The following is an 18,785-nucleotide window of genomic DNA, read 5'->3' as shown; positions in this document are numbered from 1 at the left end:
AATATATATTTATTATGCATATTGTATCACAATCATTCCAAGTATTTAGTGGTTAGGTGTGTGTTCTTAAAGTTTTTATAATGTCTAAAGTTCAATCCCTCATTCACCCAACCCCCAAATTATTTTGTTATAAATTTTGGGCAATAAGTCAGGCTAACGGGTCGGGCTACTGGGCTGGGCTAACGGGACGGCCCACCGGGCACCCATGGGTAAAGAAACCAACCCATAGCCTGTCCCATTGGGCTACTGGGCTGCCCACGGGCTTCAATATTACCGGGCTAGGCTGCCCATTAGCCTGGTGGGCTAGCGGGCTGCTGGGCCAGCCCATGGGTCATGGGCTATTTGATGACCCTTACATGACACTCGTGTGTTGATTTGATTAAAGCACGCATGTCTCAAATTAGAATTAGGCTTGTGGTCAAATAGAATGTATTATCCATATAAGCTATTTTTCAGTTGAGAAGATTTGTCAACCTAAGAAACTAAGAGAAAAGTCTATTAATCTCTGCTTACATAAAAAATTTATTGGTGTCTTGGTCTAATAATAATGAGCTATCATTAGGAGCGAACGATATAAATTGAAACTCTCTAAAAAAAAAAAAAAAAGAAAGGTCTATCTATTTTTTTTTTAGTTATTTAATTAAACCAATGATTCGTTATTGTAACAAATAGCAACAACCATTTCATTCAACATGCGTATTTTTTATTTTCTAATAGATTTACGTATTTCATTAATGGAAATTTTTTGATGTAGTGAGTACTAGCTCTGGTTATTCACTGTTCCATAATTCTTTGTTTGGGTAGTTCATATTATCCACACATAATGTTTTGATTTAAGATTTCAATTCTTCTGTGTTTTAGCACTAGTAAGTATATTTTTCCTTGGAGAGTCTGACGACATTTAGATAGTCTTGGATCTTAGTGTGTTGTTCCTAAGAACAATAATTGATAAATAAATTGAATTTCATTACATTCAACAAATCATATAAATGATTAAAATTCACATAAATTAGATTTACCAGAAAATTAGAGAATGGTGGAGAGATGTTACCTTGATAATACTTCAAAGTAATCTTATAACAAGAAGCAATTTACCGTCTTCATATACATTTTTTGATGGTGAGGTTGAGGCGTGGACCATGTCATTGTCTTGAGATTATGCACGTGCCTATGAGATTTCCAGTATAGTAGACTAAACATTATGCATTCCGCCCTCGGAATATAACAATCCAGCCACCTTTGCTAAATTATCCTTCAAGCCTACACCATTTATAGGATAAGAAACTCTCAATAGTACTTTTCTTTTACATAGAAATATAGTATATACAAGGATATATTATTTTCATGAAACTAAAATTTGTACTTGGCAAATATGTAGGGAGTTTTCTTTTTACATGAAAATGGTGCTCATAAGAAAATTGATTTTTTCATTGTATCTCAGCCGGGCATGAGGGTTGCATATGATATACATATAGGCTAAAGAAACGTACAATGAAGATCATGTTAATTTGGGTTTTAAATACATTTACTTTATTGCCGTTTTGATTATCCTTAAAATGGATAGTAACGCACGGCTATTGAATTACACATGAAAATCAATTAAGATACTAGCCTTTTGAACATCAACAAAGATGCACCGGATACAAAATCCTGATTTGAAAAGTTTCAGCTCTATGACATATAAGTTTGTGGTCAAAACCAATTTTAAGCTATGCGTTGGAGCAAATTAAAAAGCTTTGAAAACGGTAAAAGAAAACCAAAGCTATTATTAGAGACATTATTATATTGATTTAATTTTAAATGTATAAAATCGATTTTATCATTTGACTTGAATGACCATTTAATCAAAATTATGATTTTTAAAAAAATATTCCAACATAGTGTAAAAGTAAAACCATTATATTTATATTTGTTCTTTATTCTTTCTTCCTTAAGCACAAATCCGATAGTCATGGTGGTTAACAATACCTTTTAAGAAACTTTGAAGTTTAAATAAAACATTTTAAAAGTTTAAGGTTTAAACATAGCGAAAGTTTAAAGTATCTGATAAAAAGAAAAGAAAAAAGAAGTGTAATTTTTGAGTGACAGCTAAACACCTAGTCATTCAAAAGTCAATACATAATTATATTACCCTTAATTTTCAGATGTTACTTAGGACAATATGAGTATGAGATTCAAAGTGGCACGCACAAAGAGAGAAATGACTAAAAATGTGTGATGATTACTTATCCTTTATTCACGTGGAAAGTGTTTGTATAAGTAACACACTTATTGAATAGAGAGTATAAATTGGTGTGATTGCCAAAGTGAAAAGCTTGTGATTGTGATTGTGATTGTGATTGTGATTTGTAAGTGCCCCCTGATAATTTTTATTTTATTTTTCTGTTTAATATGATGGTGTTTTTGTTCTATATATCGTGAGTTTGTGATATATATGTTATTTCATCTTCAGGTTTTTTTGCGATTCTTGCTAAAAAGTGTAGAATACCAGTGCAAAATTAGTGCTTTTTGGTTGTGGGCAAATCGCCAAAATCATACATATCTTCATTAACACCTATGGAGGTAACCCAATCTGTAAATACCTTTTGCTTCCTGATGTTTCTTTGTTTGCTTGGATTTGTTACATTGATATGACATTGCTCTGCATTTTATTAACCAAGTCTGGTTCTACCCGCTGGTCTTATCTTAAAATTTTTTTTTTTTTTTTAGGACCTGTATCTTTAAATTTGAGCAGTACCTTTCTTGGAAAATATGTGTGGTTGTTTATTTCGGTATAATCCAAACAAAATCAAAGAACTAGAGAGAGTGTTAGTTTTTTTTTTTTTTTTTTGGGTGGATATAACTTGGAATGAATGGTGAAGATGGTGGAATGAATGGTGAAGAGGGTGGAAAGGAAGTAATAAAAAAATTATATGGAAAATAAGATAGAAGGTTAAGGGTTAAAGGAGATAAAAGGTTGAATAAAGTGAAACTATAGGATATAAGAAGAGATAAAAGAGAAAAAAAATTAATAATGTGCATAATAAGATTGGAATATAAAATATAAGAAAATCCTGAATCTCGCAAAAGTATGAGTTTTGTGAACTTGGTATGACCTGTTAACGGTAAATGAAATAAAAGGTTGAACAATGTGAAAATTGCAAAAAAAAAAAAAATAAATAAAAAGAAAAGGATGTTGACCCAATGCAAAATTTATTGCAAGGCTTCCATTATTAAATACTAATATAGATAAAAAGAAAGAAAAGAAGGGGGCAGAGGCAGGGACAGGGCTGACCCAATGCATTAGGAGCTGGAGGCCCAACGCAAAATTTTAGTGGGCTTTTTTCATACTAAACACTAATTAAATACTATTTATTTGACTTTCTATCTTATATAAAATTTTGTATTATAACCATTCTTGTTTTTTAAAATGTAAAATTGCTAATTAAGTTCTTGTATTTAAGTTTTATTTACATCTCTTTCACAAGTTGTTTGGAAAAAAGTTTCAATGATTATTCGGCATACTCATAATTATTTTTTGAGTGAAATAGTTTATAATTTCATCAATTGAGTTGGATTTCTATTGGATAATATTTTGGGGGCCTTCTTGGAGGTGGGAAAAAAAAAAAAAAAAAAAAAGAAGAAGAAGCAAAATTCACCTATTTTTTCTTTTTTAAAAAAATTATCATTTTACAATATTAAGACATTTTTTTTTTTACAATTTTTGGGGCCTTAGGCCTAGGCCTTGAGCCAGCTGGTCCATGAATAGCATTCCTTGGACATTGGCCCAAGGTTTGAAGCCAGTCCTTGCTCACTTTGTGGTGTAATTGACATCGACTTGGTGTATTTTCTTTGAGACTCACCTCTTTGTGGAAGCCTCAGGTGCTCAAAGTCCTCTTCTAAACACTGTAGTCTCCACTGCTGTCTAATCTTGTAGTCTTATATGACTGTATGACTCACCACTTTAAACTATGCTCTATTGATAATTCTTGTCTAGAGGTTTATAATAGCAGTGTCTAAATTTTAATGCTTCCTATCAGAATGTTAATTTACAAAAACATTATTTTTTCAATTTACTTATCATAGTTAATACAATTTTTAATTATACCTCTCCTTGCTTCATTTTATCAACATGGTAAAGCAGCACCTGACATTGCTAGTCATGCATGTTTGATATATTTTAGGTTATTCATTTTCGAGCTCTGGATGAGCCGACGAAGGATGATTTCTGTCTAGAGCTGTGAGTCAGTTAATTGGTTTAAGTAGTAGAACTCTCTTATTTTATATTACTGTGAGTTTTTGTGTGCACTAGCTAGTATGTTTATGAGCTAAAAGCTGGTTATTGATTCCATTGTTATCTTCTACTTTTCTTAAATACAAATTTTGAAGGTCAAAACTTCATAGTTATGATGAAGTTGTAGAAAGAGTGGCAGAGCAACTTGGTTTGGATGATCCATCCAAAATCAGGCTTACCTCTCACAACTGTTACTCTCAAAAACCCAAACCCCAACCTATTAGGTACCAGGGGGCAGAGAATTTGTCTGATATATTAGTCCACTATAATCAGGTAATTGTTGCTTGGCCCTAAGTAGTGCAGACTGCTACAATGTAAAACAACTTACCTTTTTTTGCATTTTGTGGCAGACTTCGGATATATTGTACTATGAAGTATTAGACATCCCTCAACCAGAATTACAGGGTTTGAAAACTCTGAAAGTAGCATTTCATCATGCTACCAAGGATGAAGTGAGTAAACTGATCAAATTCTTACAAACTGACAGTCTGACACTTCATAGTTTATTCATGCTAAAACATTTGGTCCACTTGTATCTAGGTGGTGTTCATAATACAACACTGCCAAAACGGAGCACAGTAGGAGATGTAATTAATGATCTTAAAACAAAGGTAAATTTGTGCCTGTTCATCATTTTTACTAACACTTGCATGAGTCATAATAATCGGCTAAATACATTTATCTCCTTAGTGGCTTTCTGCATGAAGTATTTTTTTTGTTTATACTTTGTTTGATGCGCTTTGAAACAGGTTGAGTTGTCTCATCCTGATGCAGAACTTAGGTTGCTCGAAGTTTTCAATCACAAGATCTACAGGGTGTGAGCCTCATATTTGCCTGCTGTTACTAATCTTACTATTATTCTTCTGAACTACAAAACTTTCATATAAAGATTAAAGAGAAAGAATTCTATGTATCTATCCTTTTGATATGGCAAAGATTATTTACATGGGATGTTTTTGGAACAACTGCGTTTTCACCCAAAGCATAATGGTTCTTTCAGATCTAATAAGCTTTGTCTGTTAAGTGAGCTGGTAGCGAAAAAGTACTTATGTAATTTGAGGCTTCCATTAATAAATTTTTTTCTGTAGCTGTTGTAACTGTTCTTAGCTATCAGATAACTTGTACATGTAATCACATTTATTAGTTCTCATTGATTGATAGCCCTTTGATCCTGCCATCACATATATGCAGATTTTCCCCCTTGGCGAAAAGATTGAGAACATAAATGATCATTACTGGACAATACGGGCAGAGGAGGTTGCTCTGTCTCTCTCTCTCTCTCTGATGATCAAATGACATGACAAGGGAGTAATGGTTTAGAAGTAATATTATTTCTATATTCTGATTTGTTTATAATGCTGGATTTCCCTTGTTTTCAAATGTTTTAGATCCCAGAAGAAGAGAAAAATCTCGGTCCCGATGATCGCCTAATACATGTGTACCATTTCATAAAAGACACAGCTCAGAACCCTATGGTAACAAGCTCTGCAACTAATTTATTTAAAGTCATAATTCCATGTTTCCATATTTGCTTGTATTTCATGATAACAAGTATCTTCAGAGGATTTTAAATTCCTTCTGTATTATACAGAAAATTGAGAACTTTGGGGAACCTTTTTTCATGGTCATGCATGAGGGTGAGACTTTGGCTGAAATTAAAGTGCGAATACAGAAGAAATTACAAGTTCCAGATGAAGAGTTTGCCAAGGTATATCTTACCTCTTACATTTTTTCCTTGTTCTATTCATATTTCTGCTAAGTAACTTGGTTTGGTAGATGAGTTAATGCTGGATACTAATAGTTAGTCATGTATTAAGTTTGTACTTATTTTTTATACTAAATGTGTTGCATTAAATCAATATGTTTGAAATCATTTAATCAATACATAACTATTATCACTCTGTTTTTCATTTGGCCAGTGGAAGTTTGCATTTCTTTCTCAAGGTCGTCCAGAGTACCTTCAGGACTCCGACATTGTCTCCAGTCATTTTCAGGTTTGTTCATAGAAATGTCTTAGTATTTTCTATATTTCTGAGATTGTTCTCACATTTTTTTTTCAATGTTTTCTTGTTCACCTGCCCACAGGGTGATGGTCCTTGGCAAGAGTATCTTGGATTGGAGCACTCTGACAATGCTCATATATAGGGCTAATACAACTAATCAGGTAAACTTCCCTCTTCCCAAGAACATATAGGAAATGCAAGTATTAGATTTTAATGAAATGTCTACACTGAGAAATTGGGAGACATTCAGAATACTTGTGTCTCCAAGTTTCTGATTCTTGAGTGTTATTTGCATGAAGGGTTTATTATTCTGCTGAAGTTGCTAGTTGGAGCATGACAATGGAAAAGCAGTGAAGGCAACTCTGATTAGGAATCAAGTGAAGTTAGCATTGAGATGTGTACTTGGGGACATGTCCAATTCTAAAGTTCCTGGGGTGTAGTTAAGTCAATTTGGCCTGGATTTAGGCTGCCTTTTGTTTAAAATATAGTGTAATTCAAATTTAAGTATACTTGAACAAAACTTACATCATCTTGTAAGAATTTTAGTTTGTGCATTTAAAATCTTGAGAGTTGGTAATTCTCAACAAAAACTCAGATTTGATTTGATCTTTAGTGGATTCGACTTCTTATACACCGATATTGTTAAAATCCCTTGAATTTTAGAAGATCTTGATCTCCCTCCTCAAAGCTTCCTAGTAGTGGTTATGCTACAAATTTTCCCAAGTCGAAACTAAAATATCTGCCTTGAGAAAGGGATAATAGTATCATGAACTCTTCCAATCTCATTTTTCTCATGGAGACCTCACTTTGTCTAAAGACTCTTGTCCAACTTTTTGATATACCCAATAAGAATTGAACTAGTATTTTGCCTCCACATCTTTGTACCCAATTTGATTAAATTTATAGATACTGTTTAGTGATTAACTAGAAATCATTGTAACTATGACAAAGGGCAAGGTTCCTATAGTTCTCAATATGGCTTAATTTTTGCCACAAATGTGCTCAAAACATTAAGCTAAGGTGCACATGCCTAAATATTAGAGCTAACTTTATGAGAGTAAGATTTTATTATAAAAGAAATCTTGTAAATCATCACAATCTCTAATATATATATATATATATATATATAGAGGCATGGTTTGAAGTGCCCTACCTTGGTGAATAGGCCACAAATACATAATTTACCCGCAAAAATCGAGTATTAAATAATTTAGATAAACATTTCGTGGGATATCGAATTCATAATATCTAGATCTACAACTCATCCGTAGTCTCCTAAGTCTCATCATCGAGCTGCATCATGTCATCACAATCTCTAATATTAGATATACAAATTAAAAATTAAAAATTAAAAAAAAAAAAAAAGGGGAGAAAAGAAAATCATGTCATCATTGACTTGACATCACGTATTTCAAAATTTCAATCTCTATGAGCCTAATATTGTATACAGTTCTAAACCCTGTAGTACCAAAATGAACATTTTCCAAATTCGTGTTCAAATCTCAAATGTATCTGAGCTGGCAGTGTTTCATCTCTGAAAATTGAAAACCAAACTCTCTTTTTTCTTTTTTCCTTTTTTTTTTTTTTTTTTATTTGGGATACTTTCTTGTATGTACACAAAAATATTCCTCAGAAAAAAGTGAGTCACGATGACGTGTCTCTCTGAGACCGACTTCTCCAAAACCCACCCGAACCGAACCGGTCCCACATTTCCTTCTCCCAATCAACGGCCTCCGTTCCATTACCGCCATCACGCTTCTTGTCATCACCACCGTTCATCATCAACTGATTATGACGATCATACTGATCATCAAGACTGAGCTTCTTCACCTCAGCCACTAAGCCCAATTTGGAGGGCCCATTATCAACGCCATGCACCATCGAACTCTCTCTATCGTTGTTGTGCATAATGAAAGCCTTCTTCTTCGTCTTCAATAAACGGCGTCGTTTCCAAGCCTTCTTGCAAAGACGGGCGGGGACCTTATAGACGGCGAGGATCACAAGGTTCACGAGGCTGCACGGACAGCAGCAACATACGGCGGCGCACTCCGCCGCCGTTCCGCCTACCTCCTCCGCAATCCGCCGCCTCTCTTTCCCTTTCTCCGATAACAGTGGTTTCCCCCGATTAAACCCCGCCATCGCTCTCCTCTCCGTTCAATCGCACAGTCAACGACGATCCTTCTCTTCTTTCGAGTGCTTTCGGATTGACTGGAAAAACTTGAGGGAGAGCTGAATCAGAGAGAGAGAGAAAGAGAGAGACGGATCGGATTTTCTTTTAGAAAATCCGAGAAAACAATCGCCGGCGGATCATTTTCTCTGAATTCCTTCAATTCGAGGAAATTTTCTGAGAAGTGGTTGGATAGAGGGAAAAAAGAGAGAGAAAATATTGGGAATATTCCGAGAAAGGAATTAGTGGTTGGGATTTTGGGAAGTGAGGGAATTGGGTTGAGCAGCTAAGTGATTTTAAGAGGGAGAAAGAGAGAGCGATTGTTAAGGCGACTGCGGAGGAGTAGGAAAATAGAGACGTGTATTTTTATTTTGGTCCATTAGATTTTGATTGGAAGACATGGTAAGCGCAACAGATTTTTTCTTATTTATTCTTGTTTGTTTGTAATGGTAAGCTACACGCACCACATGTTTTGATTTCAACGAAATTGACGTTAACTGCTGCCTACCTATACTAGGTTTCTTTCGTTCTCTATGTAAACAAATATAAACTTCTGTTTTGTTTGTTTGTTTGTTTACGTTAGTTTGGCCAAATAGATTCAAGGGAATATTATTGATAAAAGTAATACTCTTTTTTGGGGTATAATAATTAATTATTATTACAGTATTATTTTATATGAAGTTGTATCTTTTGGTTTATGTTAAGGCTAATTCTATGTTAATAATAAAAAGTCTAATTCTAAGAGACTAGGAGTAGGGCTACACAAGTTATTTATCACAACTGGTGATTGTATTATATTATATATGGGTTCACCCTTGAAACTTGGTGAAAGTCAAATCAAATATAAGCTGACATCCATACAAGTTATGACAGGAACTCACATAAGATCAAACCCACATAATCACTACTTTAAACCGCTACTAATTATGAAATATTGGTGAAATTTCTTATCTTGGAATCAGATATTTGAATTATATAAATTTCTTCTCTGAAAAATCTAAAATTTAGATTTACTTATAATTATCAATACAACATCGATAATAACGGTTGCTACATCTTACTAAGCTTGTATGTTAATTTGCAAATTTTTATAGTCAATTTTGCAAAGATTTATCTATACCCTTAATTTTATGTTATATATGCATATCTTACTGACCTCTATAAGTCTCCTTTCTCTTTCTTCAGAAATTTCAATCATAGCTCTATTTATTGTGTTGCATGATCCACTAACGAAAATCTAATATCATAATTGAAATTTCTATCATGAAACAAAAATTCATCTCGTCTAAACTGATTAATGAAAAAAATGTTAAGCATTTTATATCTATACTATTATTTAAGGGGCTTCTCCTGTTTGGATTCCTCAATTTTTATGCCTAAAATACTCTCATCATAATCACTTACAAGATTTCAACTAATCAACTAATGGAGATAAATATGTAAATTAAAACTTCTATACTTTAAGACCAATAAACTTACGAATGCTTTGCCAGTTTCTCTCATTCTTCTTCAGATTGAAAACATTCAGTTTAGCTCTACATCCTCTTCTTCTTCTACTTTCATATTTGGTTTCTAAACAATTTAAACAGACTTTATCAGAGGCTCCAACAGCTTTTTAGGTTCTATCTTTTTCAATTTTCTCTTTCTTTTCTTTTCTTTTATTTTCTTTATCATTGAATTTTTTTTGAGTTTTTACCTACCATGGATGAATGTGATTAGGGATTTAAGGGTATTTGACGATGGCTTATTACCCATGGCTAACTTTGAAATTTCAAATATAAAGGTTTGTGCTTGAAATGGCTCCTTGAAAAAGGATATTGGTAAGGCTCTTTCTCTTTTTTTTTTTTTCTTTTTTTTTTGGCCTAGAATTAAACACACAATCTTTTTTGAGGGTTTTTTTTTTTTTTATTTAAGGCCCTCACGTTGAAAAATTATAGATAGTTTTTATAATTGCCCGTGGATGGTAGGTTTATCAGTCATGTATTAAAACACAAACTCTTCCTTTAATGAAGGACTGACCTTTTTTTTTTTTTTTTTTTTTTTTGAGAAAGGAGTTTCGTGTAGATAGCTTCTTGGTGGAGTAGTTGTTGTTCTTTTCTTTTCTTTTTTCTTTTTTTTTTTTACTTCTTTTTCTAGCCAATATGATTCCACGTGAATATGGACATTGGATATCCTCAATCCATGAGAAACTTCTTTTGGACTTCTTTTTCCAATCAAACTTGGACTGAATAAGTATTTAACTTCTTATCTTTTGGATTTTTTTTAAAGGGTATTACACGCTACTTTATTTTCCAATATTCTAAAAACAATTAACTTCTCATTCAAAATGTATCAGTAATTGGTTTTTCTATTTAACCCAATAACCTCATCTCTCATCTACTTTCCCATCAGTGTTGATTAATTCAAATTTAATTTATAATACTTGGTTGATTCAATATAATTATAATCTTATATTTAATCCTAATTCTTTTATCTCTATTAGGTTGAGGTATGCACAAATTTATTAGATGGAATGGAATATTATTAGATAAATTCGGGTGAGAGACTTTATAAAAATTATTGTATGATTTAAACCTCACATTAAGTGATTGTTATCTAAGAAATTGTTGTACAAAAATTTCTTTTGTAACAAAAACTATATTTATTATTTGTATAATTATATGTGAAATTCAATTTACTTTTTTTTTTTTAATTATTAATTTACTACTCCACAAAAAATGTTACATATCTTTTTCTTAGTTTTAAAGGTAATTGATATATTTGAAATTTAAACTATTTTTAGCTTTTTGTTATGGATGTGTAGTAAGTGGCTAATTTTTACTGTAAAAGAAAAAAAATTTGGTAGTTGCTAAATTTAAAATATAAGCTTTTTATAAAATAAAAAAAAAAAACTTTTTGTACTATATTTATCATTTGCATAATTATATTTGAAATTTAATTTACCCTTTTTATAATTATTAATTTACTAATCCATAAAAAACTGTTACGTACCTTTTCTCAGTCTTAAAGGTAGTTGATATATTTGAAATTTAAACTCTTTTTTAACTTTTGCTATGGATGTGTAGTAAGTGGCTAACTTTTAGGATTAAAACACTATATTTTATGATTAAAATTGAGCCTTTTACCGTAAAAGAAAAAAATGGTAGTTGCTAAATCTTAAATAGAATAATGCTAGAGCCAAAAACTATTTTACAAAAAAATTTACAAACTACTTATGTAGTGAGTGATTATTGGTAAATTAAAAAGTGTTATTAATAATAGACCTAGATGAAAACCATGGTTGGCCACATCAATATTTTGTAAAAATGTTATAAGATAATTTGTGACTATAGCATTACTCTTTTAAATATAAACTCTTTTTAACTTTTTATAATGAATGTATAGTACATGGCTAAATTTTAGGATTAAATATAACTTGATAACTGTTATAAATAAAAGAACAACAACACCACTAAAAAGAAAAAAACGTGGATATACAATTGGAGCCATTCCTTAATAAAAAAAATTAATAAAACAACAAAAAATTGACTCTTTTACCGTAAAAGAAAAAAATGGTACCTGCTACATTGTAAATATAATCTATTTTTAACTTTTTGTTATGGTTGTGTAGTCATGGCTAAATTTTAAGATTAAAATTCTACATTTTAGGATTAAATACAACTTGATAACTATCATAAATAAAATTATTTAAAAAAAAAAAAAGGCAGTTGTTAAATTTTAAATTTAAGCTCTTTTTAATTTTTTTGGTTATGAATGTGTAGTCCATGGCTAAATTTAAGGATTAAAACACTACATTTTAAATAAAATAAAATAATTAAAAAACAAAAAAACAACACCTACAACAGCACTCAAACAAAACTTGACCGTGTATTTCCTGAGTTTTGTCCTTATGACTGCATGAATCTGGAGTCATCTTCTCCACAGGCTCCTTTTAAACGATTTCCATCAATTCATCTGTTCAAAATGGCCATACTTTTTTGTGTGGTAAAACATATTAAACGATCACTATAATTCATGATGAAAAATATAGTTTTTGAGACGAAGAAACAACGCCGCATGCCCAACAAGCACGAATATAACATGTAATTTCAGAGGACACAAACCAGTTTGACAGTCCCGCTTCTCAGAGTTCTTAGGAACACCAGAAGACTCTGACACTGCAAATATCTGTGCAGCAGATCGATAACTGTCGCTGAGCAAAGTATCACTCCTCTTGGGAAAAAATATTTTGTATCAAATAATTTTAAGATCTGTAACTTATTTCTCCTATTTTACTAAAAATTTATTACAATTACACATATTATTACAATTCTTACATGTAATATTTGTTCAAAATTAGTTCATTTTATTGAGGTTTTAATACACCCTATTTGTGACAAGGAAAAATCTATTGTTTATTGTGTATGTATGTTCAACGACCACTCTAAATTTAATTTAATTTTATGTTGAAATGAGTTCTCAAAATACAACAATGGTGAATAAGGATGACAGAGAATGTTGTCGAGAACGATAGAGATACTATGCTCACGAGAAGACAATGAAAGCAGCAATATTCGATTGGCAAGACATCATGCCAATTACTCATGACAAAGACAACAAACTTTGGCTAGTGATCATATTTTAGTGGGAAGCTTAGCAAATTTAAATGAAGACTAGCCTTTGAGTACACGTTCATGCGCATACTTAGAAGCTCTTCTATATTTTAGGTAAGGATTAATTTAGAGTAACTACTATAATTTCTGATTATTACATTTTCCAATCACAAAAAAAAAAAAAACCTAAAGGTGTGATAAAAAATTATTTCATCGCACAAAATACTCATCACACTCCTAAATTTTTTTTCTTGTGATTGAAAAATATAAAATATAAAATTATAATGATTACTCTAAATTAACTCTTACCTAGAAAATAGAAGAGTATGCGCGTGCTGGCTAGTTTGTTATGAAGCAGTTTGTTTGTGAAAATTCCATATGCTTCAAGAGATATATTAGAGGATATATGAGTGACACACCTCCTTAATGGAGTTGGGAACGCCGACATCACGATAAATTCATCTGGCTGAGGTGAGTCCACAAGGTAGGAGCTTGGGGCCCGCCAAGGGACAAAGAATCGTGTGCGACTGCAACTGAGGATATTTGGCCGCCTTCCAGAAAAAGTTTATTAAGCATTCGTACCCGAAATTTTCTTCGTACTATTTCCTTTTTTCATTTTGGTCCTTTTGGATTGATCTTATTATTACTAAAATTGAAAACTGAAATTATTGTAATAAAATAATTTTTAAAAGTGTGAATAGTACCGTGAGACCTATTTTTAATATTTTTTAGTACGTGAACAGTGCTGTTTAATAAACAGTGCATGAATAGTAATTTTTGTCCCCTATACAGTGAATCCATGTGAAGTTACTGTTCACGTGCAAAAAAAAAAAAACATGAAAACGCAAAACGTGGACGCGTGATTCAGTGGAATCCAAACGAGCACTTTAAAAGTTAACTTATCGTTTATATCATATCATTTTACAATACTTTCAACATCGAGTATTTACATCCATAACTTTCATACTATTCTATTTTACTATTTCAAAAGTTACTTTATCAATTATATTATACCATCTTATAACACACACAACATTCTAACTTTTATTTTTCTATTCAACTCATTAAAATAATATATACTACCTAATAAAATAGTATATAATCCAATCCCTCTCTCAATAACATAATATATACTACCAAAAAAAAAAAAATGAAATTTAAGTTTACAATGGGTGAACAATAACTTGTATATGTAGAAGTCCACTATAGCACTATTGTAAAACTTTTTACAAGACTGGGTAATGAGGTTGTTTTGTACTTTGATGCTAAAATTTCTATACATATACCATTTACAATGCCTAATGTGAATGCCCCTAACTCTATATATATTTTTTTCCATTTTATTTAAATATTCTTTTTTTACTATTTCTCTCTCACCACCAAACAACCATAACAACGTGAACACACTGCCACCCCCATATATCCCAGTGCCACCCACCGGACCATCAAACCAAAACCAAAACCACATTAAAAAAAAAAAAAAAAAAACCATCAGATCAAACTAAGTGAGGGAATTGGGTTCAGCAGCTAAGGGCCCGTTTGGTTGTAGTTTTTAAAAATTGTTGTTTAAAAAGATGTGAAAATTGTGGTTTAAAAAGTGTTGTTGAACAACGTGTTTTTAGTGTGAATAAAACAAAAAAATGTGTTTGGTATCATTGTTTAAACAATGTTTTTCAGTGTTCAAAAAATGTAAAATATGTGTTTGGTATGTATGTTTTATTTGATAAAAAAAGCTGACAACCTATTAAATTATAATTTTTTAATCCGTTTTTTATCCCTTCTTTATTCCTTTTCTTCTTCTTTATTCCTTTTCTCCAGTCTTCAGTTTTCCCTCAGAGCAGAAAACGGCCTTTTCTTCTTCTTTATTCCTTTTCTCTTCAGTCTTCAATTTTCCCTCAGAGCAGAAAACGAAAAAGCCAGGTCTATCAAGCTGTGCCCGCGGCTGAGCCAGCTGTGCCCGCGGCTGTCGCCGCTCCGCCTCCGACCTTGGCCGCGGAGGAATCGATCGCGGAGAACTCGGAGAATGGCAATGGAGGAAAGAGGCCAGCCTGGAACAAGCCTTCGAATGGAGCTGTCGCGGAGGTTGGGCAGGTCATGGGTGCGGTTTCTTGGCCAGCTTTATCTGAGTCCACTCGGGCTCCGGCCAAATCGCCTTCCGATTCAATCAAACCATCATCAGATGGATCATCTTCGCGTGACCGATTTGCCTCTTCGCGTGACCGATTTTCTGTGAGACCGATCCAGGAAGAAGCATTTTGGCGGTGGAGAGGAAGAATTGAAAACAAAATTTCTGCCGTGACTATCTGTGAGTTGTGTATTTGTGGGTTCCAATTTGTGTTGTTGAGATCTTGTAGGTTGTAATTGGTGTTTTTGAGGGTTGTGATTGCTGGTTTATTACCGTTGTGTGTTGCTGGTTTATTACCGTTGTGTGTTGATGGTGTTCTGTGTGTTGCCATCAACAACGCTGTTCATTGTTTAAAATATGCCCAGACCATGTTTCAAAAATAGTGTTTCAAACACTGGTTTTTGAGTACTAATTTTCAAACAATCCTATTTCAAGATGAGTCACCAAACGGGTTGTTCTTAAATTTGGACACTAGTGTTCAGTGTTTAAACACTGAACACTATGTTTTGAGTTGGCAAACCAAACGGGCTCTAAGTGATTTTAAGAGGGAGAAAGAGAGAGCGATTGTTGAGGCGACGGCAGAGGAGTAGGAAAATAGAGAACGTGTATTTAATTTTGGTCCATTAGATTTGATTGGAAGACATGGTAAGCGCAACAGATTTTTTCTTATTTATACTTGTTTGTTTGTAATGGTAAGCTACACGCACCACATGTTTTGATTTGAACGAAATTGACGTTATTTAGTTGCTGCCTGCCTATACTCGGTTTCTTTCGTTCTCTATTGAAACAAATATAAACTTCTGTTTTGTTTGTTTGTTTGATTACGTTATTTTGGCCAAATAGATTCAAGGGATATTATTGATAAAGTGATACTTTTTTTTGGGTATAATAATTAATTATTATTACAGTATTATTTTATATGAAGTTGTATCTTTTGGTTTATGTTAAGGCTAAATCTATGTTAATTATAAAAAGACTAATTCTAAGAGACTAGGAGTAGGGCTACACAAGTTATTTATCACAACTGGTGATTGTATTATATTATATTTGGGTTCACCCTTGAAACTTGATGAAAGTCAAATCAAATATAAATTGACATCCATACAGGTTATGACGGGAATATGCTTTTAAAATTGTTGTTATGTTAAGTAACTCACATAGGATCAAACCCACATAATCACTACTTTAAACCGCTACTAATTATGAAATACTGGTAAAATCTCTTATCTTGGAATCAGAGATTTGAATTATACAAATTCCTCCTCTGAAAAATCTAAAATTTGGATTTACTTATCATTATCAATACAACATCGATAATAACGGTTGCTACATCTTACTAAGCTTGTATGTTAATTTGCAAATTTTTATAGTCAATTTTGCAAAGATTTATCTATACCCTTAATTTTGTGTTATATATGCATATCTTACTGAACTCTATAAATCTCCTTTCCCTTTCTTCAGAAATTTCAATCATATCTTTATTTATTGTGTTGCATGATCCACTAACAAAAATCTAATATCATAATTGAAATTTCTATCTTGAAACAAAAATTCATCTCATCTAAGCCGATTAATGAAAAAAATGTTAAGCATTTTTTATTTGTTATTAAGCAGTTTGTTTGTGAAAATTTCAGATACTACTAGAGATATTTTGGAGAATATGTGAGTGACACACCTCGTCAATGGAGTTGGGGACGCCCACATAAATTCATCTGGCTGAGGTGAGTCCACAAGGTCGGAGCCTGGGGCCCGCCAAGGGACAAAGAATCGTGTGTGACTGCAACTAAGAATATTTAGCCGCCTTCCAGGGAAAGTTTATTAAGCATTCGATCCAGAATCCTGTGCTACTCCTATCTTAAAACTTCCTTTATTATTTATACCATTTTATTTTATAATACTCTTAAGGTCGAGCATTTACATCTGTAACATTTCTACTATTTTATTTTATCATCTCAAAAATTACTTTATCAATTATACCATATCATCTTATAACACATCTAACATCCCAATTTTTATTTTCCTATTTAACTCATTAAATAATATATACTACCCAATAAATAATATCTAATCTAATGTCTCTCTCAATAAAATAATATATACCACCCAATAAAAAAATGAAATTTAAGTTTACAATGGGTTAACAGTAACTTGTATATGTAGAAGTCCACTATAGAACTACTGTAAAACTTTTTACAAGTACAAGATTGGGTAATGAGGTTGTTTGGTGCTTTGATGCTAAAATTTCTCACATATACCATTTACAATGCCCAATGTGAATGCTCCTAACTCTATATTTTTTTCCACTTTATTTAAATATTCTTTTTTATTCCTTTTTTACTATTTCTCTCTCACCACCAAACAACCATAACAACGTGAACACGCTGCCACTCCCATATTTCTAGTGCCACCCACCGGACCATCAAACCAAAACCAAAACCACGTTAAAAAAAATAAATAAATAAAAACCATCAAACCATCAAATCAAATCAAACCAAAACCCCCCGCATATACCAACAAACCCAAAAAAAAAACCACTAACGGAGACCATCAGAGCCAACAACAGAGCCACACACATAACTCCATGCCGATTTTCCATAGCCACTACAACTCCACATCGATTTCCACCACACCAGACAAAAATCTCCACACCAAAACCCACCTGACCCACACCAAACAAAACCCACCACTGATTTGCGACCTCTACCACGATCTCCACCACAAACCTACTCGATCTTCACCCACAAACACAACAAATACCCACCAATGCAAGACCCACCGCCACCACAAGATTTAACACCACCAAACACAGCATATACTCACCAACACAACCACGACGAGATCAACATCCACCTGGTCTGTGAGCATCGCATTACCTAGAGGAATTTTGGCACTAGATTGAAGAGAGAGGCTGAGAGTTTGGGGTTGGAAAGATTAACCACCGGTCATGATAGTGGTGACAGAGAGAGCCAATGAGAGGGAAAAAAAATCAGAGGAGAAATGAGAGTGAGATATGGAGTGAGAGATAGAGATTGAGAGACTATGAGAATGAGACAGAGACTGGGAGGAGAGAGAATTAATTAATTAAAAATTATACAATGTGCTACAGTACCCTTGTACATATAAGAGGTTACCGTAGCACAACTATAAAAATTTTACAATTGGAAGATAGAGCAACATATACCATATACAAGCCCTAATACTAATACTCATTAGGAGCATAAAAATTTTCACAATTTTTTGCCATAATTGAGATGTGACAAGGTGTAATTGGTGAAGAAAAAATAGGGAGATTATGTGTGAGTGATGACTAACAACTCACCGTCTGTCATGTCAAAACTATGGTAAAAAAAAATTGTAAAATAATTTGTAATCGTAAGACATCTCAAACTTCCTAACCATAACAGCTAACTTGGCAATTGGCATTAGAATAGAAACATTAAACCAATGAAAGTTTTTTTTTTTTTTTTTTTGACGTAATGAAATCTCACAAAATTTTCAGAATAACTTAAGTTGTCTACTCATAAGTCATAAGAGGTCTAAATAAAATGGAATAACAAATATATATATATAAATATATATTTTATATATATATATATATATATTATTTATGATATCGTCCCAATTA

The 18,785-nt window shown here is 32.6% G+C and overlaps 2 protein-coding genes across 2 annotated transcripts; one reads left to right on the top strand and one right to left on the bottom strand.

Moving 5' to 3' along the window:
* The first annotated feature begins 5,509 nt into the window (after positions 1 to 5,509).
* LOC126713764 (ubiquitin C-terminal hydrolase 13-like) lies at positions 5,510 to 6,431 on the top strand. The gene is made up of 4 exons (XM_050413626.1): positions 5,510 to 5,748; positions 5,865 to 5,981; positions 6,193 to 6,267; positions 6,359 to 6,431. Exons 1-4 carry the CDS (start codon positions 5,746 to 5,748, stop codon positions 6,416 to 6,418), a joined length of 255 nt encoding a protein of 84 aa, XP_050269583.1. The 5' UTR covers positions 5,510 to 5,745; the 3' UTR covers positions 6,419 to 6,431.
* A 1,213-nt stretch (positions 6,432 to 7,644) lies between these two features.
* Positions 7,645 to 8,849, bottom strand: LOC126724618 (uncharacterized). Its single transcript, XM_050429078.1, has one exon. It carries the CDS (start codon positions 8,413 to 8,415, stop codon positions 7,921 to 7,923), a length of 495 nt encoding a protein of 164 aa, XP_050285035.1. The 5' UTR covers positions 8,416 to 8,849; the 3' UTR covers positions 7,645 to 7,920.
* Positions 8,850 to 18,785: the final 9,936 nt, after the last annotated feature.

The sequence above is a fragment of the Quercus robur genome, chromosome 1 (assembly GCF_932294415.1).
Source record: "Quercus robur chromosome 1, dhQueRobu3.1, whole genome shotgun sequence".
Classification (NCBI taxonomy): Eukaryota; Viridiplantae; Streptophyta; class Magnoliopsida; order Fagales; family Fagaceae; genus Quercus; species Quercus robur.
This window is presented reverse-complemented; position numbering and strand designations above follow the sequence as displayed.

What these genes read in the sequence shown, in the direction of transcription:
- LOC126713764 (XM_050413626.1), top strand. An exon ending in CAGATGAAGAGTTTGCCAAG is followed by an intron (nt 5,982 to 6,192) that starts GTATATCTTACC and finishes TCATTTGGCCAG; the next exon opens with TGGAAGTTTGCATTTCTTTC. An exon ending in TTGTCTCCAGTCATTTTCAG is followed by an intron (nt 6,268 to 6,358) that starts GTTTGTTCATAG and finishes ACCTGCCCACAG; the next exon opens with GGTGATGGTCCTTGGCAAGA.
- LOC126724618 (XM_050429078.1), bottom strand. Translation starts at nt 8,415, where the DNA reads ATGGCGGGGTTTAATCGGGGGAAACCACTGTTATCGGAGAAAGGGAAA.